Source organism: Gossypium hirsutum, chromosome A08 (genome assembly GCF_007990345.1).
Source record: "Gossypium hirsutum isolate 1008001.06 chromosome A08, Gossypium_hirsutum_v2.1, whole genome shotgun sequence".
Lineage (NCBI taxonomy): Eukaryota > Viridiplantae > Streptophyta > Magnoliopsida > Malvales > Malvaceae > Gossypium > Gossypium hirsutum.
The window spans coordinates 27899559-27924844 of NC_053431.1; the positions used below are offsets into that span (position 1 = coordinate 27899559).

Here is a 25286-nt window from a genome sequence, read left to right on the forward strand (position 1 = left end):
TTTGGAAAATCACAAAAATTTGGATAAATATAATTAGAGTCTTAAACTTATATTTTTAAAATCCCTAATAAGTCTATTTTCAAGATAAATCAACAAGAACATTATATGAGTTCTGTACTGTGAGATAATTAATTTTTAGTGAAGAGAGGTCAGAACTGTCAGAAAGTGAAATAGGGGAAATTTTAATGAATAAACTGTGCTAATTGGCTAAACCAAAAATTATGAAAATTTTATGGTGGAAAGATATGTGAGTCTAGTTTCAATGGAAATTTATGGATCTTAATTTGGAGCTCTGTAGCTCGAATTATAAATAAGTAAGTGACTATGACTCGTGTGGATAGTTTGATGTGAGCATTTATTAGTAAATTGTGAAATTGTACTTACAAGAATGCTATATACATTAAGGATGTGGAATGGAGAGGAGGAGGAAAATAAATATATGTGGAATACATGGAAACTATGGTATATGAAATATTGATATAATGAAATAAATGATATGTGTTTATAAGAAAACAAAAAGAGAATGATATGTATCATGACATGTATATATATATGACTAGTCTCAATGTAATGCTTGTTGGGTATGGAGTTGACTTGAAATGTTTCATGCAGATATGTTATTTTGCGCATCTGAATTGTGATATTTTATAAAGATATGATCTAGTTTTAAATATGAATGCTTGATGATTAAGCTGAAGATATTTGGTAAGATGATAATCTTGGTATAAATGTATAAGTGGTACTATAATAAACAAAGTAAAATGAGTATAAGAGACACATGTATGATGACATACAAATGCTATGTTTGTGGTTTAATTGAGAATATTTAATCATTAAATGAATACCATGTTATATGCTTTTGATTTTGTATAAGTGTGTAAGAGATTAAGGTTGACCAAAGCTTGGAAAATAGCCTAGGTATATTCCACACAAGCAGAGACACGACCATGTGTCTCAGTCGTGTATGGAACACGACTTTGGGACACGGGCATGTGGAGCCTTAAAGCATGAAATTTCCACGATTTTTGTAAGTTCTCAATTTAGTCCCGAACCCTTTCTAAAGTATGTTTTGGGCTTCGTAGACTCAAATAATGGACTATGTGTAAGTAAATGAACGTTTTGAAATATGAATGAAATTTTATGGCCCGTATTTTAGTTTAATGTTTGTATGTTTGTCGGTAACGCCTCGTACCTTATCCTGGCCTCGGGTACAGGTAAGGGGTGTTACAGTATATACACTTGACTTCAAATGGTCCAAACCATCTTGACTTTAATTTTCCAGGAAATAGTTAAAGTCTGGAATTGAAGAGCAAGACTTGTTGGCCTGGTACAAATTGTAGTAGAAAATTTTTCTTGTCATGCCATCGCTTTGTCTTTTCTTTGTACAGTCTCTCATTTTCAAAAGCTTGAGCTCGAAATTCAAACATCTCATTAAGCTCCAGTAAGCGATAAGTTGCAGTAGCACCCTAGGCCATGTTTAGTTGCTTGATTGCCCAAAATGCTTTGTGTTCTAACTCAACTAGAAAATGACATGGTTTACCATAGAAAAACTTGAAAGGTGACATTCCCAATGGTGTCTTGAAAGTTGTACGATAACCCTACAAGGCTTCGTCCAACCTTGCTGACCAATCCTTGCGATTGGGATTGACAACTTTCTCCATAATTTGATTAATTTCTCTATTGGAAATTTCAGCTTGTACATTTGTCTGTGGGTGGTATGCCATGGCAATTTTATGTTTATCTTGATATCTGTTAGATCATTGGCAACTAATCTGCAGTCAAAATGTGAACCTTCATCACTAATTAAGGCACGAGAGGCACCAAACCTGGTAAAAATATTAATATGCAGGAATCTCAGAACTGATTTGGCATCATTTGCAAGTAAAGCCATAGCTTCAACCCATTTGAAATGGACCCATGAAAATCAAATCCCCATACATCAAATAATTCCACCTCTCAAATATTTTGTAATGGCATTTTTATGTCCCCTTGATAAGTTATCAGTTCTTTGACAGTGATCACAGCTTTGACAGAACTCATGAGCATCTTTAAACATGGTGGCCCAATAAAAACCATGTTGAAGAACCTTTGCAGCAGTTTGCATGCTTCCAAAATGTTTGTCATAAGATGCAAAATGACAGTGATGAAGGATACTTTGAATTTCATCATTCGAAATACATCTCGAAATTACTTGATCTGTACACTACTTGAATAGAAATGGCTTGTCCCAGTAATATTGCTTGACATCGTCAAGGAATTTCCTGTAACAACCCTAACTCGTATATATCGTCAAAACAGGGTTACGAAGCATTACTGAACAAATGGAATAGTAACTCATTCAATTAATACATCAATGCAATCATAAACTAATTCCATTCAAACATATTCATAATTTTCCTTAATCGGGCACTCGAGGCACTAAAAATACTATAAAACAATTCGGGACTAAATCGAAAATATTTGGAAAGTTTAAGAAAAAGTTGAAGAAATTTAGAATACAGGGGTCACACTGTTGTGTGGCAAGGCCGTGTGATTCACACGGATGAGACACACGCTCGTGTCTCAAGCCGTGTGACTTCTGAAATAGGGACAAATGGCTGTGTCTCAGCCTGTGTCTGTTCCCGTGTAACTCTCTAACTTGGGTCACACGGCCAAGCCACATGCCCGAGTGCCAGGCCATGTGCTAAGCCGTGTAACTTTTGAAATGACACCCTAAAAAGTTACAGGGGAAACACGATTATGTTGTATGGCCATGTGTCATACACAGTTGAGATACACGCCTATGTCGCAGGCCGTGTGGACTTAAAATAAGCCTTAAAGCACGAGTTTAACATTTCAAGTTTGCTTGAACCTTAAGAAACTCAAATATCAACCAAAATACCTATTCAAAATAACATTGATCAAGCTAAAAACAAATCCAAAATCAACATACTAAGTGCCTAACCAATGTACCCTAATTGGTACCATAAGTATATATAATTATACATCAAAATAAACATCAATTCAACTCATCAATTCATTCAAGCTAATACCTATCCAATATACCTATCAAAGGTACCTCAATCACAACATTTCCTTAATACATATCATTCATATTAGCATAGTAACTATACTTCATTCTCATGTATTATATAAGTTGACCATTTACACAAAAGATCATCCATAATATTTACATAAACTAAAACATTAATGATATACATGCCTTATAATCTGAAATAAACGCTCCAAAAATTACCAAATTGAGCCGGATAGTATGATTAGAGTGTCGATCCAATCGTCTAACCTTCTGAGTATCTACAATGACATTAAATAATACAAGTAAGCTTAATGAAGCTTACTATGTTTGATGCATTAAACAATAAATCTTACTGAAGTAAATACAACAATTCAAACAATAATAATCAACCACGAGAATTCCCTGTCATCCACAATTTCAAATTCATCTATGTTCAGATCAACATTCAATCAATAAAAAATCTTTCAAAATTCATTAAATAGATTACCTTAACGAGATTAACCAGACAGAAAGTATAACACGAGAGTTGATAACAAATGTTGAACCTCGGTTTACTCAGGTAATATACAGATATCTCCCTCCAATACCATCTCCATTCCAAACCCCCGTAACACACCAAATCATCACTACAGCAAGACTGACTTTTAGCGGCGTTTCTTTAGGCTTTTAGCGGTGCTTTATGGCGTTTTTGCAAGATCCGCAAAATATGCCGCTATAGGAAACGCCGCTAAAAGTCATGACCTTTAGCGGCGCTTCTCCCACAAACACCGCTAAAGGCCATGACCTTTAGCGGCGCTTCTCCCAAAAATGCCGTTAAAGGCCATGACCTTTAGCGGTGCTTCTCCCACAAACGTCGCTAAAGGCCATGACCTTTAGCGGCGCTTCTCCCAAAAATGCCTCTAAAGGTCATAAAATTTAAAAAAAAAATTATAAAAAGTCATGAAAAATATAAAAAAAAATTAATATTCATTATCAAAATATTAAGAATAAGAATAATATCTATGATATAAATATATATCCCACCAAATAGAAAGTTTATCAATAACAATCAAACAAAATATCGCACTTATCATACTACACCAAAAATCTAACAAAATACAAATAGAACAAAATAATAATAGAATGTACACTTTAAGATCAGCAATTAGCTCAAACAAGTCATCACTATACATGAATTCATCTAATCCTGGACCATGCATCCAACAAAAACTCAAACCTGAGAAAAAAGAAACAAAAGTTAATGAATGACATATATAAACGTCAAATTAATAATAAAATATGCAATTAACAAGTCAACATTAACGCCACATATAACATCAAATTGCACAACTTAACATACTCAATACATTAGCATAAATAACATCACATTGAACAATGAATTTAACACATTCGAATAGATCAATTTTAAGCTCACTAATGGTTAATTTAGCATGTGAACAGCATATAAATATTTTGCATTTACAACATGGTTTAATCAACTTCAAGCAGGAAATTAAATGCTGGAAATTTCCAGCATTCAAAATCATATATGGACAGCATTCAACTTCAAGCAGGAAACAATAATTAAAACTACCATTTTTTTCAGACACCTAATTTTTTCTTAATTTAGGTTCTCTTATTTAGTAAATCATAATAAACAGCATAAAACAACAAAAAGGTAACTCACAGACCACATCAATAAATTTCAAACACATATATTCTAGGATTCAATTATTCAAAGATTTGCAAGAAAATGTTGTTAAATCAAAGGGAAATAAACAATCGAAAAAAAATAAAACACATAACAGGCAATAAACTATCAAAAAATGACAACATCCAAAGATTTAAAAAAGACAAATATAAAAAGTGTTTCATAAGGCTGAACACCGAAAAGTATAACAAAAACACTAAAAAAAGAAGCATAAATCTGATGGATTATAGAATGAGTTATGCTTTGTGGATAAGTGATCTTCAAAACCAAACCAACAATAATTTTAATTGATTAAAAAAATATATGCACTTAAATAGATTTGATTGTTTTTATTTTTATTCATAAAGTCAATATTATCTGGTTTATTTCATATTTATTGTTATTTAAAAAAATTATATATAATATTTATAAATATTAAATATAAAATATTAATCAATAATATAAAATACTTTTTAATAAGCCTTGCAAATACAATCTAGCACTAAACAATTTCAAAACGAACAAGTAAAAAAAGTATTCCATAAATTAAACAATAAGATCATCCCATACTATCCATAATTCGAAAAATTTAAAAATATGCCTTAAATCCTTCTACTATTAAAAATTTTAGAACTTAGTCCATATATTTTTCCGAATTCAAAATTTAAGTCCAACTATTAACGTTGTTTTAAAATCTAAAAAATAGATAAATAAATTCTTGAAAATAAAAGTATAGGGAGTAAATTTCAAAATTTAAAAGCGTACATGGACTTCTGACATATTTTAATCTTCTACAAATCCAAAATAAAGAATAAAATATTTAACTTTAAATCTAAAATTATATTTTAAAATTCATTTTTTTATCTACCGATATACCATACTTCAGTCGGTAAAGGCGAAATCAATCGGTAAGCACTCATATAATTAGTACCAACTGTATTTTATACTGGAATAACATTGACTACATTAAAAAATTCTGAATAACATTGACTACATTTAAAAATTGCTGAAATCCAGAATCAATCTTAAGTCACGCAAAGAATAATGGCTAGTTGATTAATAAATTTGACTATTATGTAGGATGGACCCAAATAATTAAGGAGATCAAAAAAATATCATTTATGTTGTTTAATTAATAAGGATAAATTTAATATGCAAAAGGAAATGAAGACATAAAGTAAGAAATGCAGTTCCCTTTTCATGAATGTCAAGACAATGAGAGAACAGTGCAGGAGATAACAAACCTGGTTGGCGTAACTGATACCCATGTTTGCCTAAGCACGCACATAGTTTGGCTTCAAATCTAGTGCCTAAAGATCCAGACATAGACCAAAAGACTAAATTCAATAGTGCTGAAAATATGGCCACCACAGGCAAAGGGAAGTTTATCATCAAATAATTTTAAATGGACAATCTCAGTAACAGAGGCTAAACAAATCAAACTGCATATGCAAGATCTGAATGCATTAAAAAAGGCATTTTGGAAGAGATGATCAAGGGTATATGTAAATTGAGGAAGTGCATAATCAAATCATCTAAATCAACCAATAGCTTCAACAAATCAAATAACTAATTACATGGAGCTGAATAGAAGAGCTAGTTTGTCTTCTAAGGTCCAACTAGGTGCAACATGTTATTTGAAGCATCTTTTTAGCAACCTAAGGTTACAAAGATGGAGCAAGTAAATAATTCAACCCTATAAGAGAGCTGTATAACACACCAATGCATCACTTTACCATTGAAAGATAAGAAAGAAGATAAATAGAGGAAAAGATGATACAACCCATATGAGTTTGGCACACAGAAGATTGACATGTTAGGTTATCACATGTATGGCAGAAAACACTTTGATTAACACCAGAATATAACAATAACATTTCCAAAATGTAATGTTAGGGATAAACTTCTAGTAATCGTAAGGAAAATTATATCCTGTCACCGTATGTAAAACTCTAAGTCCAAAATATAATCACTGCAGTCATGGAAATCATATGCAAAAAGACACTCTTGTAATCACAGCATTCACAACATAAGCAAACTATCCCACAGTAACATTAGAGGAAGTGGCTTACACTCAAACCAAGATTGCAATATCAAGGCATTGTTCCAAAAGAAAAAAACTAACCAAAAAAACAAAGAATTATACCCTAGTGTACTTACATATGCATAATTATATATATACATATGCCAAAGGGACACATCAAGAATGCAATTCATTAACGCTGAACATAAATGTAGCTGTACTAGTCAACGGCATCATGCATTCAATAATTCAGTTAAAAATAGCATTTTTTTCTAAAAACTAAAATAAAATAAGCAGCATTCTTTAGTTAAAGAAAAACAACAGTAAAAATTAATTCACTTTATCGCAGTCCATATTCATGAATTTGTTCCTAAAGTTAAAAATCATAACTCCAATGAAATCAGAATATTACGATGCATCTGCAAATGAATTGAAAATCATCAAGTTGTGTCATCCTTGAATTATCCAAACAAAAAGAAAGCCAAAAATGAGAATGAAATTCATAAATTCCATTGAAATCACCATTAAAAAAAACAATTGACACCAAATCATAAGCCAAAGTGTACACGAATTGATTCGCAATTAACCTAGAAACATACTTCACATATATACAACAGAAAAAGAAAGATAGCCATACGATCTAGCTTGTCGCATGATATGAAGCTGCAGCTGTTATCCATCGTTTAATTTGATTAAATAGTTATAGAAACAGATATGTATATATATAATTATTAGAGAAGAATGTACTAATAAGACTTTTCTTTGGGTGATGTCGTAACCATCCATACAGATACTTTAAAGCAGCAGTCTGTTCCAATTCTGAACTTTTCAAATAGTATTATTTGTTTGACACTCCAAAATTTTAATCTCATCTTACTAAGAAATGTTTGCATAAATAACATATATTTCTGGAAGTCTGCAGTATTTTGTCCCGAGCAATAATCTGAACCTTTATCAAAGCAATGATATGTAGAAAAATGTTAAGCAGAGACACGAGAAGATAAATTAGGAACCCATGTATGCTTGTTTATCCAGACATTTATCCATACGCATGCATGTGAAATGTGCATAACAGTCTAAGTTGAAGTTGTCCAACATAAATAAAAACCGAAAAAGAAAAACCCAGAGAAGCATAAACACTGTGGACTTACAGTCCCAGTAGCCCAAATCCAAGCCCTGAAAGTGAGAAGTGGAGGCTTAAGCTTAAGTTCCTTCATGAGAGTGAAGGCTTGTTCCCACTCGTATTTAGCTTTTGTGACAGCTTTCTGAGCAGCACAGATTGTGCTTGTGGAAATGGAAATTAGAATCTTACTCTCTTTGACTGTTCCGTAAAGCCAGCACAGTACCTCATCAGCAAATGCCAGGCAGACTCCTCCCTAAAGATTGAGTTTTAAACAAGGAAATAAGTGACTAATAGCACAATGAGTCAATGAAATTGGAAAAGGAAAGCCATAAAAAGGGGGAAAAAACCAGTTCGGAGTATGTATATAGCCTAAAACCTTTGTTGCAAATGAGTAGATCTTCACTATCACCGACTTACATATTTGGGAATACAATTTTTTTAAATCAACTCAGTAGATTATTTGGTGTAATATATAACACCTGCCAGTAATTCTTCATTTTCACTCGATGGGTGATGTCTTTGGTTCTTAGTCTCTCAGTGCGTACAAGTCGCCCTGGATCATCCCTACACCAAAACATGACAATGGAAAAGTTCACATTTAACTGAAAAGAGAAAAAACCTAATACCAACAGCACTACGGAACTGAACACCACTCAGTATTATTTTTTTAGATAAATACAGGTTAGCATACTGAAACAATTTGTTATTATTTATCTCAAATATGCCTGAGCTAAACTTATTTTATGGAACAAAGTGATTTTCTAGGAAACTGAAGTTAGTACGAAATAACAATAGAAATTACCTAAATCCAATAACAATATAAGGAACACCTGCCAGGAATAAACAACCAAGTTATTTTGTCTGCAAATAAAGGCTAATTTGAAAATGAAGAATGCTATTTCTCCATAAATAGCTGCATAACTACCAAGCAAAACTCCATAGCCAAGGATATGGTGTTCTATTAATTGACACCTTTTTTTTTCTTTTTTTTTTCTTTATTTCCTCTTTTTAACAGTTTTACAACACAAATCTACAACCAAAAAAGGAAAAACTCAAAAGCAAAGTTGGGAGACAGTCTGCAGATGTAAGGCCTTTCATCAGCAATAACAAAGAAAAAAATATATAAGAAAAAATTTGTTTACATATACTTTTTTAAGGAAAATATATAAATATACTTATATATAGAAACATAGATATGGTGTAATCGAGAAATGCAGACAAATGGGGTGTAAAGGCAGTGGTAGCGAGATTTTTCTCTACTTTACTTGCGCTTCTCTCTAATATTTTTGTTAACGAAAAGTACTTGGCATATGAAGTGGACATGAAAAAAGCCATAGATTACGGGCATCAAACATCGTTCACTTTAAGTATATGGTGTTATATTGATAATTGGTAAATCAAACCCAAGACAAGGCGATTGGGCTACCAGAATAATTAGCATAAACACACCAACTCATGGGACAACAGATTGCCCCCAAAAGTTAACTAAAATTGACGCAGCAAAGATTTCTAAATACGCAGAAAAAATAAACATTCTAGCATATCAGTAGAAATGACAGAAGCAACAAACCCAGGAGAAACTAGTCATCTGCCAGGGAAACGCGACAGACAGAACTCCTGCTACTTCCCTTTCCTTCATCGACCAGAGCTTTTCAGTCCGGGGCGTCCAACAAACTGCGGTCTCGCTCAACCAGAATCGCCGCAACCTGTGGAATCCCATTCCTCAAAAATAATTCTTGTTCTTGTTGAAGGCCTTCTCTGGCTAACTAGTTCGCTGCTTCGTTGGCCAATCTTTTCAAATGCATAAAAGGTACAGCTTCGAAAACCTTTACTTAGTCTCTTCACATCTTCCATATATCCTGTTATTTCTGAGGAATCTGTGTCATCTGTAGTCGCGCGCCTTCTTATTCACCGTTAGAGAGTCCCCCTTCACCTCTAGGTTTTGTACATCTAGATCGGAGCATAACCTCAACGCCTTCACACAGGCTTTGGCTTCCGCCGCAAAAGGCTTAGAAATCCTCTCATGTCAAATAGAGTAAAAATTCGAAACCAAAGTAAAAAGAGAAAGATAAAAGATGTTCGGGGGTAATTTGAATTGAGGAAAGTAAAGGGAGATGTTTGTGGCGATTTTTATGAAAACGACGGTAATTCATATCTTTTGCGGCGTTTTTAAAAAACGCCACTAAGCATACAGCCCAACAATTTTTTCTTTCTTTTTTTCCGCTTTTATTATTATTATTATTTACTAAAATGGTTAAATTTTAATTTGGTCTCTCTAATATATTTAAATTTCAGATTTTTTTACATATACTTTAATTTTTAATATCATTTAGTCTATATATTTTTATAATATTATTAATTAATCCAAATAGTTAATATTATTATCTTTTTTATTAAAATGTTACATGATAATATATAATTGATAACATGAACTCAACCTACAACTTTACGCACACTACCAAGACTAATAGTAGAATTTAACCAAACATATATAATTGCTATCATTTGAGTGATCATGACTAAAATTTTAAATTTTGAAAAGTACAAAAGATAAAATTGATCGATTTGAAAAATACAGGGACTAAAACTAATCAAATTAAAATATAAAGACTAAATTTTAAGTTTAAATTTCACTTAAATAAATTAAGTGTAGAGGAACTAATTTGAATTGAATTATTTTTAATATATCAAAATATTTTTAGATTAAATCTTAAACCATTTAATATATATATAAAGTTATCTATTATCTCTTAAATAATTTAAACTATAATCATAACTTTAATATATTCAAATTAATATTATCTCTTTTACAATTATATAAGAAATCGTTTAATATATAAATAAAAAAATACTAATTAATCTAAACCCTAAACCTCTTAACCCCTATCCCATAAACACTAAACCCTAAACCCTTAACTTTAACCCCAAACCCTTACACCTTAAACTCCAACCCTAACCCCTAAACCCATAATTCATCATAAACCTTCAAATACTAGTTAACTCTTAAACCTTAAACCCTAAACCATCTTAAACCATAAACCTTAAACTATAATGATAATTAATTCAATATTTTAAATTCAATATTATCTCTTTTACGATTATATAAGAAAATATTTAATATATTGTATAACCATAAATTTTAATAATTATTGTTTTAGGGGTTATAGATTAGTGCTTTTGATTTTTTTGGGGTTTAAGGGTTATATGACTTTTAGCGGCGTTTTACCAAAAGCGCCGCTAGTGCTCTGGTTTTTAGCGGCGTTTTACCAAAAGCGCTGCTAATGCTCTAGTTTTTAACGGCGTTTTACTAAAAGCGCCGCTAATGCTCTGGTTTTTAACGGCGTTTTACCAAAAGCGTCGCTAATGCTCCGTTTTTAGCGGCGTTTTAGTAAAAAACGCCGCTATTGCTCTGTGTTTTACAATTTTTGCGGCGTTTTTTGATAAAACGCCGTTAAAGCCCTATTTTCTTGTAGTGCATGGTTGTACTCTATCCCGCATTCAATCCAAACCGAGCATCAAATTCAATATTATATCTCAAATTACCATTTATTATCAATAATTAATAATAAATATATAAGTTTTACCATGTTAATCTACTCAACAATTAATATTGATGTTAAATTCTAAACCGTACGAACTTACTTGGACTGAATTGTAATAGTTGAAGAAGTTCAGGGACTATTCCGCTATTTTCCTTTTCCAAGAGTATCTACGAGATCTTGATCTAAAATGTAAAATTCCTCAATTATTAGCATACATTTCATATTCCAATCCATTTTACAATTAATACCCTTTTATTTTTTAAATTTATGCATTTACCCCAAACTTTTAAAGTTTTTTTAATTTAGTCCCTCAACCCCAAATTCATCAAATTAACTATTTTTCTCAAGTTAGTATCTTATACAAAGACACTAGGCCCTTGAACAGCCCACAAAGAATCCTAAATTCACTTCAAAACCCTAGAATTTTGTCATTTCCACAACTTAATCCCTAACTCAAAATTTAACAAAAAGTTACTTCACAAATTCATCAAACAACACAATCAAAGGTTCAAATTAGAGGTGTTCATGGGTTGGGCTACCCAACACGACCCGAAGGCCCGCCCGAAATGAGGGAGGGTTTGGGTAAAAATTTAGGCCTGAAAAATGGGCATTGACAAAAAATAAGGCCCTTTTAAAAAATAGGTCGGGCATCAGGTAAGGTATTTTTTAGCTCGGGCCCGGCCCGAATTCACTAAAGGACAAAAAAATGTGCATTTTTTTATTTTTGAATGTTATTTTCTAGTTGTTTTCGCCCTATTTTGCTACCATTTTACTATTATGTTACTACTATTTTGTTGTTATTGTTTGGATATTGTATAAAACTTATTTTATTGTTAATTTTGTTATTATTTTAAAGGCATTTGTTAATTTTTTTTATTATTTTAGAAGCATTTCTTGATAAGTTGCATCTATCTTAGTGTTATTTAAGTCTACATATTTTTTAAAATTTATTTTTAATTTGTTGGAAAATATTTATTTTGATGTTTTTAGTATTTTTAATGTATTATATATATTTAAAAATAATATAAAAAATTAATACGGGCGGGCTGGGCCGGGCTCAGGTTTTAGTATTTTTATTCGGGTCGGGTTTGGGCAAAATTTTAGGCCTGTTTTTGAGCCCAGCCCAGCCCGTGCCCAATAAATAGGCATGATTTTTTAGTTGAGCCCAGCCCGAACCTAGCCCATGAACACCTCTAGTTCAAATACATGGTATTCATCAAAAACATTCAATATTTATCAATGGCAACTTCCAAAAGTTTTAACAAAATAAAAAATAAAGGTATGGGCTAGCTAGACCTAGTTGCAATGATATCAAAAACATAAAATTACAAGAAAACAGTTCAATTTACTTACAATGCAAGGACAGAAGATGAACAAAGCTTCTTAGGTCATAAATGGTGAGGTTTGGCCGAGAAGAAGAGAAAATGAGAAAAAATAAAGCTTTTGTTTCAATTTGTTTCATTAATTTTGAATAATTTACAAAATTTCCATTAAATCTATTTTCTTTTAATTTTTCTTTAATTATTAATCCCATTACTATCCCCTACTAACTAATGAGGTCTAATTGCCTTATTGGTCCTTCCATTTGAAATAATTAAACTATGACCTAACTATAATAATTACTAAGTTTTACAACTTTTTCAATTTAGTCATTTTTCATTAATTAACTATCTAAACGTTAATATTTTCGAACGATATTTTAATACGACTTTATTGACTCCATAAATATTTTTAAAATAATATTAACGAGTCAACACAACGGAGATTTATGGTCCCGAAACCACTGTTCCTTCACCACTGAAAATCAGGTTGTTACAACTCTCCCCCTTAGGAAATTTTGTCCTCGAAGTTGTTACCTGAAAATAGATTCGAATACTGTAATTTCATTGATGTCTTGATTTCCCAAGTAGCTTCTTCTAAACCATGACGATGCCATAAAAATTTTACTAGTGGTACTCATTTATTCCACAATTCTTTAACTTCCAGAGCTAAAATTCTCACTGGTTTTCCCAAATACGTCAAGTTTGGCTATAGCTCGATTTCACTATGAGGAATCACATGCGAAGGATCAAATTTGTACCATCTCAATATCGAAACATGGAACACATTATGGATTTTCTTGACTGAAATAAAATGTGCCAATTTAGTCAATCTGTCAACAAGCACCAAGATCGAATCTTTCTTTTTTGGAGTTACAAGTAAACCAGATATGAAATCCATCGTGACTCATTCCCACTTCCACTCAAAAATCATAACAGGTTGTAGTAAACCCAACGGCACCTGATGTTCTTCTTTCACTTGTTGACAAATTAAACATTTAGCTACAAATTCACAATTCTCACGTTTCATACCCGACCACCAATACATTTGTTTCAAATTATAATACATCTTCGTGCTAGCCGAATGAATAGAGTATGTATTACTGTGAGCTTCAAATAGAATATCGTGTTTCAAATCTAGATTATTCAGAATGCAAATTCTATCGTGATAACACAATGTACCATTATCATCAACAATGTACTCTATACTCAAACTATTCTGAACCAGTTGTCGTTTCAACATCATCTTTGGATCTTCATCTTGCAAGTCTCGAATTTTTTATAGAAACAAGGGTTTCATTCTAAACTCTGCTAAAACAGAACCATCTTTATTTAGAGCTAAATGAGCATTCAACATTCGAAGTGCAAACAATGACGACTTTTGACTGAGTGCATCTGTAACTACATTAGCCTTTCCCAGATGATAATGAATAACTAGATCGTAATCTTTTAATAGTTGTAACCACCATCTCTATCTCAAATTCAGTTTTTTTTTAGTCATCAAATACTTTAAACTTTTGTGATCTGTGAAGATGTTACATTTCTCACCGTATAAATAATGTCTCCAAATTTTCAAAGCAAATACAATTGTGGCCAGGTGGAGATCATGAGTAGGATAATTCTTTTCATGTGACTTTAATTGACGAGAAGCATAAGCTACTACTTTCCCTGCCTACATAAGCACACAAGTCATACCGTTGAGAGATGCATCGCTAAAAACAACATACGCTACCCTAGATTCAGGCTGAGTCAACACTGGAGCTTTTGTCAACATGTTCTTCAACTGATCAAAACTTTGTTGGCACTTATCGGATCAAACAAACTCAACATTTTTTCTAATAATATGGTCATTGATGACGCAATAATCGAGAAGTTTTTAACAAGATGTTGATAGTAACCTGCTAAACCCAGAAAACTTTGCACCTCTGAAACATTCTTCAGATTTTTCCAATTCATCATAATAGAAACTTTACTTGGATCAACTCGAATCCCATCAGCTGATACTATGTGACCCAAAAATTCAACCTCGTAAAGCCGAAATTCACATTTACTGTAACAACCCGATTTTTGGGCCTAGTCGAAATAGTGGTTTTGATACCACAAATATTAAGTAGAAATAATTATTTCATGAATATGTCGAGGCCTATGATATTTTTGCATGATTGTATGAAAGTTTCGTTAAGAAATTTTTTTAATAGTGTCCAATTTCATTTTTAGGACTAAATTGCAAAAGTTTCCAAATATGTGATTCTAGAAGCTTTAAGCATGAAATAGCTAAGGATTATTAATTAGAGTTCCTTAAATAGAAATTTGACCAATTTCTATTTTTATGGACAAAAATAGGAATGAATAAGTAAAATTTGAAAGTGTAGTAAAAAGGGCATTTTGGTCATTTGGTTAATAAAAGAATAAAAAGGGAAAATTAAGTCAAAATTTGCTCATCTTCTCCATGCCATAGCCGAAATTCCTAAGGTCACCATAGCTAGGGTTTCTTCAACTTTCAAGCTTGATTGTAAGTGCATTCTAGCCCCGTTTTTAATGTTCTTTAGATTTTTGAAGTTGTTATCAACCGATCTAGCCATTTCTACCATTTAATTGAGCTAGGGTTGATGCTTAGGGTTTGACCCATGTGTGACATGCATGTATTTTGATGTTTCATGGGTAGATTATTAAAGTTTTATGTGTGATAAACATTTTTTACTAAGTGATTTTTCATGAAAACACCTAAAAAGGACCTATTTGTAAAAGTTGTAAAATATGTAGTAAAAATTTGATTTGATGAAAAATGTGGGTTTTTATAAGCATGATATAGGTTCAGCTAGGCTTGGGTAACAAAGAAAATGAGTACATTTCATTTTACGAGCCTAAGGACTAATTTGTAAATATGTGAAAGTTTATGGGAAAAATTGTAATTTTACCAAAATATGGTTTTTGGACTGATTTGAACAATTTGATAATTAAATGAGCTAAATTTTCTATTATAAATCGAGAAAAATAGAGTCCGGACCTAGACCGAGGAAAGAATAAAGTTGTGGACTAAATCGAATTAGTTAGTCATATTTTGTACCGAGGTAAGTTCATGTGTAAATAATGCAACTTATATTATGTATTAAATATTTTGTTATTGCATGACTTGTACAATTATCATTATGGATTCGTTCGACAAAGATTCGTTAAGGTGAAATTCCCGGTTGAACCTTAGGGATAGTTAGGATACAAATGTCATGACATTAGGGTTATGAGTTTACATGTAAGACCATATCTGGGATATGACATCGTTATGAGATTTCGTGTATGACCATATGGTATTGGCTAATATTGATTAAATATATATACATATGATGATGCCTTTCATGGATGTGGTTATTGCATGGTTTGTGATGATAAGTATGAGATGTTGTATGTGATAGAAATTAGCATGAAATTGATGTGTGGATGTCTTGGTTGTGGCTGAATTGGTAGTGTGTATATGCTTGGATTGGTGTTGTTTGATGTTGTGTAGGTTGGTGCAAGTAAGGGTGGCAAAAAGGCTTGGTAAATAGCCTTATATTTTGTCTACACAGGTAGACACATGGGCGTGTGTGACACACGGCTTGCCCTATGGGTGTGTAATCCGGCCGTGTGTCCCCTGTATTTTTAAATTTTATCTTTGAATTGACCACACGGGTAGAGACACGGCTATGTGTCTCAGCCGTGTGAAGGACACAGCCCAGGGACATGGGAATGTGCCCAGGGCGTGCGAAGTCTGCACCTATTTTAGGGAAAGTTATGAAATAAAATTTCCCACATGGCCTACCACACAGGCGAGTGCCTTGCCCATGTGACCTTAATTTGTTGATGACGTCATAAACAAAGATTTACATGGATTGTGGACATGGGCGTGTCCCAAGCCACACGGACGTGTGAGACCACATGTCCTACAGCATGTGACCCTTTAAAGCATGAAAATTTTCTAAATGTTGTAAATTTTTTGAAAGTTCTCAGTTTAGTCCTAATAGCTTCCAAAGCATGTTTTGGGCCTTTTAGGCTCGTTTAAGGGACGATATGAATGTTTATGAAATTTTTTAAATTTGAGTGGAAATTCATGTCTCCATTTTGAATGTTCATTTGAGTTTATGTCTGATAATGCCTCGTACCCTGTTCAGGCGTCGGATATAGGTAAGGGGTGTTACATTTACTAAATTTTGTGTACAACTATTTTACTCTCAAATTCTGTAACACAATTCTCAAGTGTTGAGCATGCTCAGATTTTGTTTTGGAATAAATCAATATATCATCAATAAACATAACAACAAATCTATCCAGATAAGGTTAAAGAAACCGATTCATTAAATCCATAAAAGCAGCAAGAGCATTTGTCAAACCAAATGGCATTACCAGAAACTCATAATGAATTTAACGAGTTTTGAAAGTAGTCTTTAACACATTGCAGTCTTTAACCTTCAATTGATAATGCCCGAATTTGAGATCTATATTCGAGAACACTGTGGCACCTTTCAATTGATCAAACAAATTGTTGATACATTGCAAGGGGTATTTATTTTTTATACTGACTTTATTCAACTGCATGTAGTCTATACACAATGTAACACCCCTAACCCATACTGTCGCCAGACTAGGGTTAAGAGGCATTACCGGACATATCCGAACAATTCGTATTCATTTCATAATCAACATAGATCAAAGTCACACATCATTATAGAGTCCCTTATGTAGGTTAACCAGACCTTAAACATGCTTTAAAAAGAGGTCGGGACTAAACTGAGCTCATACAAAATTTTTCGAAACTGAAACATTTTTAAAAGTTATAAAGGTCACACGCCCGTGTGAGTAGGCCGTTTGCCTCACACAGCATTAGACACGCCCGTGTGTCTAGCCATGGCAAAACAGGGCATATGTACTGACTTTTCCACACGGCCATAAGACATGCTCGTGTGCCTTGGTCGTGGTCGTAACTAACTTGGGTCACACGACTGACCACATGCCCGTGTGTCTAGCCTGTGTACCCTTCGAAATGGCCACACACGTCCATGTGCCGAAGCTGTGTGCCACAGACGGCCACTAGACACGCTCGTGTGTCTAGGCTGTGTCAAAATGGTAGGGTATACTGACTTTAAATCATAGGGTACCCCAGGGGACACACGATCATGCAACATGACCGTGTGTCGCACACGGCTGAGACACACGCCCGTGTCTCTACCCATGTGGACAAAAATAGGCTATTTGCAAAGCCAATTTGCCACCCATTTTGGGTCATCCCTACAAGTATAAAACCAAGCACATTTCATAAAAAATTCCAACCAATACATAACCAAAACATACAACATTCATGCCATATCATTAACAACCAATATCATTTTTATATCCATACCAAATCATAAGCCAAAATCATACCAAAGCATAAGTTTCAAACCTCAATTTAATACATTCAATCTCATGCTATAATCTTACCAATTCCTCAATTGGACACATACCAAAATCTTACCAAATTGATCAATTCTTTTTGGCCATCCAAGAACACAACAAAACATACATTTTTAAACACAAAGCATATACTAAAATTCATTCATAATATCATTCGTAACCAAGCCATATCACATGGCTAGATATACACAATATAAAACATATTCCAATACTTCTAGCCTATACATGCCATACTTTTATATTCACATTTTCAGAAGGTACCAAGTAGAGTTTGATAGTGTGGTGATAATCCTTGACAATCCTCGAGCTTCCAGTAACTTTGATATCTATAAAACAGTTGAAAACACACACAAAGTAAGCTTTCAAAAGCTTAGTAAGCCATATACAAATAAACTTAATACATAACATCAATCTAGATCAATTTATTTATATAACTCAAGGCAAAATACATTCACCTAGCCATATGTCTCTTATAGTTTATTTTATCATGATTCACATACAAATATATATATCAAATCTCAATCTCATAGAAACTCATACTTATATCATATGTTCACACAGGTACATGTATTTACCTTTCATTCTCAAACATGGTGTACTATTCAAATATACCTGGATCGGATACACATTCACATAGTCATCCATTTTCTTAGAATGCCCGTTGAACCATTCAGAATCAATAAGGATACTCAGATAGCTTAGAAAGCTCATACAATGCCAACGTCCCAGATGTGGTCTTACTTGTAATCAAATATCGATGTCACTGTCCCAGACAGGGTCTTACATGAAATCAAATACAATAATGATGCTCCAGACATGGTCTTACACGTAAATCATAAGTCGATGCCAACTTCCCAAATGTGGTCTTACACGAAAACACATATCGGATCCTATGTCATGACATATGTATCTTAACTATTCATATGGTTCGTATCGGGCTTTCCAGACGTCGTTACATTATCAGAACTTTCTCGGATATCACATATTAAGCTCTCATATAGCCATTCATCACAATTCAATGTCATATAAACATTAATAAATCAACTCAAACACGTTTATTTGTATATTGACTTACCTCGTACGGATTCAAACGAATGGAGTCGACTACTCAACCACTTTCGACTTCCCCCGATCTAATTTTGTTTTATTTTGTTCTTGATCTTAATCACCAAAATCAATAGCCGAACCCTAGCTTGAGTTTTCTTTTCTTTTTGTATTTTTGGTTAACAAGGATGAATAAATAATCCATTATCACATTTTCTTTTATTTAATAAAGCTTTAATAACCAAATATCAATTTTGCCCCTAATAATATAAACATTTAAAATTATAATGAATGTCCAACAATGTCCATTTAATATATCCATGGTCTATTAATAACATAATGACTTCTCATTTACAAAGACATAGCAATTAAGCACTTTAACAAATAGAAGGCCACTTTTACATTTTACGTAATTTGGTCTTTTTATCAAATTAAGCACACAAATAATCAAATTTTTATACGAAATTTTCACACATATTAATTCACATGCATAAGAACAAAACATAATATTGAAATATTTTTTTGACTCGAATTTGTGGTCCCGAAATCACTTTTCTGACTAGGGTCTAAACCGAGCCGTTACAACTCCCCCTTAGGGATTTTCGTCCCCAAAAATCTTACCATTGAACAGATTCGGATATTGCTATCTCATAGCATCTTCGGGCTCCCACGTAGCCTCTTCAACACCGTGTCAATGCCAAAATACTTTAACTAACGGAATTTTCTTATTTCGTAGTTCTTTAACCTCGCAAGCTAAGATACAGATTGGTTCTTCTTTATAGGTCATATTAGACTAAATTTCTATCTCAAATGGGAAAATCACATGCGAGGGATCTGATCTGTATCGTCGAAGCATCGATACGTGAAACACATTGTGAATCTTTTCTAGCTTAGATGGCAACATCAATCTATAAGCAATCAACTCGATACGTTTGATAATTTTATACGGTCTAATGAATCTCGGACTCAATTTTCCTTTTCTACCAAATTAGAGTACTTTCTTTCACGGAGATACTTTTAGAAACACTTTGTCATTGATTTCAAATTCAATGTCTTTTCTTTTCAAATCTACGTAAGATTTCTGACGATCGAAAGCTGCTTTCAAACTATCTCGGATCACATTTACTTTCTATTCAGTCTCTTTAATCAAATCAACCCCGTGAATCTTATTCTCATAGAGCTCTAACCAATACAATAGAGTACTGCATTTTCTACCATATAAGGCTTCGTACGGTGCCATTTTAATGCTTGATTGAAAACTATTGTTATAAGCAAATTCAATCAATGGCAAATACTGTTCCCATGGACCTTCAAACTCAAGCATGCATCTTAACATATCCTCAAGAATCTGAATAATCCGCTCGGATTGACCATCCGTCTGCGGGTGAAAAGTAGTACTCAAGTGCAATTTCGTACCTAAAGCCTCTTGCAGTTTCTTCCAAAATCGCGAAGTAAATCTTGGATCTCTATCTGACACAATAGACAATGGCACACTGTGCAATCTTACAATATCATAAATGTATAACTCAGCTAATTTATCAAGTGAGTAGTCAGAGCGTACCGGAATAAAATGAGTTGATTTCATCAATCGGTCAACCACAACCCAAATCGTATCTTTCTTTCTCAGAGATAGGGGCAAACCCGAAACAAAATCCATCATCACTCTATCCCATTTCCATTCGAAAATCATAATAGTCTGTAATAAGCCAGAAGGCACCTGATGTTCAGCTTTAATTTGCTAATAGGTCAAACATTTTGAAACAAAGTCGAAGATATCTCTTTTCATCCTAGACCACCAGTAATGCTGTTTCAAATCATTATACACTTTTGACTTCATGGGTGAATAGATAACCAACTACTATGAGCTTCATTCGAAATCATCTGAATCAACTCTAGGTTTCTTGGAATACAAATTCAATCTCGAAATCTAAAACAATCGTCATTATCAACTCGAAATTCAGAATCAAAATTCAAATCACACTGAGCTCGTTTTGCTATTATCTCATTATCAACTTTCTAAGCATCAATAATCTATTGTAAAAACAATGGTCTCGCTTTCAAATAGGCTAAAACTAAACCATCATTAGACAAAGCAAAATGAGCATTCATGACACGTAATGCAAACAATGATTTCCAACTTAAAGCATCAGCTACAACATTAGCTTTTCCCCGGATGATAATCAATAACAAGCTCATAATCTTTTAGCAACTCTAACCATCTTCTCTATCGTAGATTCAAATCTTTCTAAGTCATCAGATATTCAAGCTCTTGTGATCGGAATAGACATGACATTTCTCACCCAACATTTAGTGTCGCCAAATCTTCAAAGCAAATACAATCGCAACTAACTCAAGGTCATGTATCGGATAGTACTTTTCATGCTGCTTTAACTGTCTCAAGGCATAGGCTATGACTTTGCATTCCTACATCAAAATGCAACCCAAGCCGTTCAATGAAGCATCACTGTAGATCACAAATTCTTTACCCGATTCTGGTTGTACTAACACTGGAGCCTCAATTGATAGGGCTTTCAACTAATTAAATCTTTTCTAACACTTTTTTGACCACTCAAATTTCACATCTTTCTGAAGCAATTTCATCAACAGAGTCGTAATCATCGAAAAGCCTTTTACGAACCTTCAATAATAACTGGCAAGTCCAAGAAAACTGAGGACTTCAGAAATATTTCTCGGAGGCTTCCAATCTAAAATAGTTGAAACTTTACTCAAATCAACTCGGATACTTGATGCTAACACCATATGTCCCAGAAAATTGACTTCGTGTAACCAGAACTCACATTTTCTAAATTTCGCATACAACTGCTTATCGCGCAAAGTCTGTAACACTGTTTTCAGATGTTCTGCATGCTCAATTTCATCACGCGAATAAATCAAAATGTCATCAATAAATACTGCAACAAATCGATCTAAATATGGTCTGAATCTTTTGGAAAGCAGTTTTCAGGATGTCTGAATCTTTTACTCACAACTGATAATATCCTGATTTCAAATCTATTTTTGAAAACACAGTAGCCCCTTTCAACTGATCAAACAAATCGTCAATTCGAGGTAGAGGATATTTGTTATTGATAGTCACTTTGTTCAACTGACGATAATTAATGCACATTCTCATTATACCTTATTTTTTCTTTCACAAACAAAATAGGAGCACCCCAAGGTGAGAAAATCGGTCTTGAAAATCCTCTATCGGTTAACTCTTGTAACTGAGCCTTTAATTCTTTTAACTCGATTGGAGCCATTCTATACAGAGCTATCGAAATAGGGGTCGTTCCCAGCACTAACTCAATGCCAAACTGAACTTCTCGAATCAGAGGTAATCTCAGTAATTTATCAGGAAACACATCAGGGAATTCACAGATAATAGGCACTGATTCAACTTTCTTTTCAAATACTTTCGAATCAGTCACATAGGTAAAATAAGCTTTACAACCCTTTCTCACAATACTCAGAGCTTTCATCGAAGATATCACAGCTGGCAACCCATTTAAATCACTAGATTCAATTCGAACTATTTCATCATTCTTGCGTGTCAAATCAATAGTTTTCTATTTGCAGTTCACAATAGCATCATGCAAAGTTAACCAATCCATACCCAGAACTATATCAAACTCATCGAAAGGTAATAACATCAAATTGGTCAAAAACCAAATGTCTTAAAACATTAACAGACAATTCTTGGACACTTTGTCTACCAAAACACACCGGCCTAAGGGGTTCGTTACTCTAATCATAAATCCAATAGATTCTACAGGAAAAGTCTTACTTGATACTAAATTCATGCATATATAAGAATACGTTGATCCAAGATCTATCAAAGCAATCACAGAAGTATCATAAAGTGTAAAAGTACCAGTAATCACATTTGGAGACAAAGCTTCCTCACGAGCTCAGATGGCGTAGACTCTGGCAAGTGCGCGAGTCCCAAATCTAACAGTCGTATCTTTAGTCTCTCTTTAACTACCATTCACATTTCCTGTGTTTCTAGGTGGTCTACCTTGAGCTATATTACCACTCGGCCTCAGATTTTGCACAATCTCTTGCTCTATAGACTCAAAACATTCACGGATAAAGTGATCTATGGATCCACAACTAAAGCAAGCTCGATCATTCAATCTACAACTTCCTGGATGTCTTTTACCACAATGTCTACACTCGGGTTGATCAGATAAGACATTTCCAACAATTGCAATAAAAGTAGCTAGAGTTCTGAAACTCGAATGCGATCTAGTACGATCTCTACTCAAATGTCCCACATTAGCCTTTGAACGGCTATAATCATCTCGAAATTTCTTTGGCGTAGATTGAAATGATTTACTTGCAGATCTCTTTCTTGCATCTCTAGCTTCTGAATCAGCTTTTTTTTTCTCTTTTCCGAGCTCTTCAGCTTTACACACTCTTTCAATAAGCAATACAAATTCTTTTATTTCTAGAATTTTGACCAACAAACGAATGTCTTCATTTAAACCATCTTTGAATTTCTTGCACATAATTGCTTCAGTCGAGACACATTCTTGTGCATACTGGCTCAATCTCATAAATTTTCGCTCGTATTTGGAAACAGACATACAACATTGTTTCAACTCAAGAAACTCTTTGCATTTCAAATCTATAAATCTTTTACTGATGTATTTCTTTTGGAATTCAACTTGAAAGAAATCCCAGGTAACTCATTCTCTTGGGACCACTAATATTAACGTCTTCCACCAATGATACGCCCTATCTATTAGAAGTGAAACGACACATTTGAGATATTCATCCGGAGTCAATGACATTTAATTGAACACTCATATCATATTCTCTAACCAGAATTCAACTCTCTCAGTATCATCATTAGTAGTAGCACAGAACTTTTCGGCCTCATATTTTCTAATCTTCTCCATAGGTGGCTTACTCAACTGAATCGGATCTACTACTTGAAGAACTATAGGAACTTGTGAGCGCGGAGGTTGGGAGCAGCCGGGTTTGATCTGACATACTGAGTGAACCACTCATTTATCATTTGGAAGAAGGCTTTCTTAGCCTCTCCTTTCTGGCTACTTGTAACAATTCTAGAATTAGATGTCGCTGTCCCTTGGGCAGGAGCAGGCGCATTACTCTCAACATTATCAACTACGGCTCGTTCGGGATCCATATGCTATATAAAAACACATTTTCAATGTCAAGAATAATCACACTATTGCGGTTCATATATATGGTATGTAAAGCTAGACTCACATACGCTATGTTAATACTAGAATCGACTAAATCGTAGCTCTGATACCAACCAAATGTAACACCCCTAACCCGTATCCGTCGTCGGACTAGGGTTAATTGGCATTACTGGACATATCAAAACAATTCACATTCATTTCATAATCAGCATAGCATCAAAGTCACACATCATTATAGAGTCCCTTATGTAGGTTAACGAGACCTTAACATGCTTTAGAAAGGGGTCGGGACAAAACCAAGCTCATACAAATTTTTTTGAAACTTAAACATTTTTCAAAGTTATAAAGGTCACACACCCATGAGAACAGGCCGTGTGCCTCTTACGGCATTAGACACGCCCGTGTGTCTAAGCCGTGGCAAAACAGGGCATACATACTAACTTGTCCACACGGCCACAAGACATGCTCATGTGCCTTGGCCATTGTCGAAACTAACTTGGGTCACTTGGCCGACAATAATCTCGTGTGTCTAGCCCGTGTACCCTTCGAAATGGCCACACACGCCCAGGTGCCAAGGCTGTGTGCCACACACGGCCACTAGACACACCCGTGTGTCTAGGCTGTGTCAAAATGGTAGGTATACTAGATTTAAATCGTAGGGTGCCCTAGGGGACACATGACCATGCAACATGATCGTGTGTCGTACATGGCTAAGACACACGCTCGTGTCTATACCCATGTGGACAAAAATAAGATATTTGCAAAGCCAATTTGCCACCATTTTAGGTCATTCATACAAGCATAAAACCAAGCACATTTCATAACAAATTCCAACCAATACATAACCAAACAATACACCATTCATGCCATATCATTAACAACCAATTTCATGTTTATATCCATACCAAATCATAAGCCAAAATCATACCAAAGCATAAGTTTCAAACCTCAATTT

At 33.8% G+C, this 25286-nt stretch overlaps 1 protein-coding gene across 8 annotated transcripts; it reads right to left on the reverse strand.

Moving 5' to 3' along the window:
• Positions 1 to 3095: 3095 nt before the first annotated feature.
• On the reverse strand, positions 3096 to 9969 carry LOC107921820 (protein SET DOMAIN GROUP 40). Of its 8 annotated transcripts, none has more exons than XR_005899542.1 (6): positions 9402 to 9969; positions 8634 to 8661; positions 8311 to 8395; positions 7860 to 8084; positions 6263 to 6343; positions 3096 to 3294 (listed from the first exon to the last, which is right to left on the reverse strand). XR_005899542.1 is itself a non-coding variant. In XM_041074516.1 (4 exons), exons 2-4 carry the CDS (start codon positions 8326 to 8328, stop codon positions 3232 to 3234), a joined length of 306 nt encoding a protein of 101 aa, XP_040930450.1. In that variant the 5' UTR covers positions 8329 to 8395; positions 9402 to 9916; the 3' UTR covers positions 3096 to 3231. The 8 variants fall into 8 exon arrangements, 2 of the variants coding, with proteins under 2 accessions (XP_040930450.1, XP_016707178.1); XR_001691167.2 differs by lacking the exons at positions 3096 to 3294; positions 6263 to 6343 and adding exons at positions 3997 to 4232; positions 5930 to 5995; XR_005899545.1 differs by lacking the exons at positions 3096 to 3294; positions 6263 to 6343 and adding exons at positions 3997 to 4232; positions 5930 to 5995 and having other exon boundaries at positions 8249 to 8395; positions 9402 to 9925.
• Between the last annotated feature and the right edge of the window lie 15317 nt (positions 9970 to 25286).

Coding starts and splice junctions, on each gene's coding strand:
- LOC107921820 (XM_016851689.2), bottom strand. Junction 7,658..7,859: donor GGATTTGGGCTACTGGGACT/GTAAGTCCACAG, acceptor GCTTTGATAAAG/GTTCAGATTATTGCTCGGGA.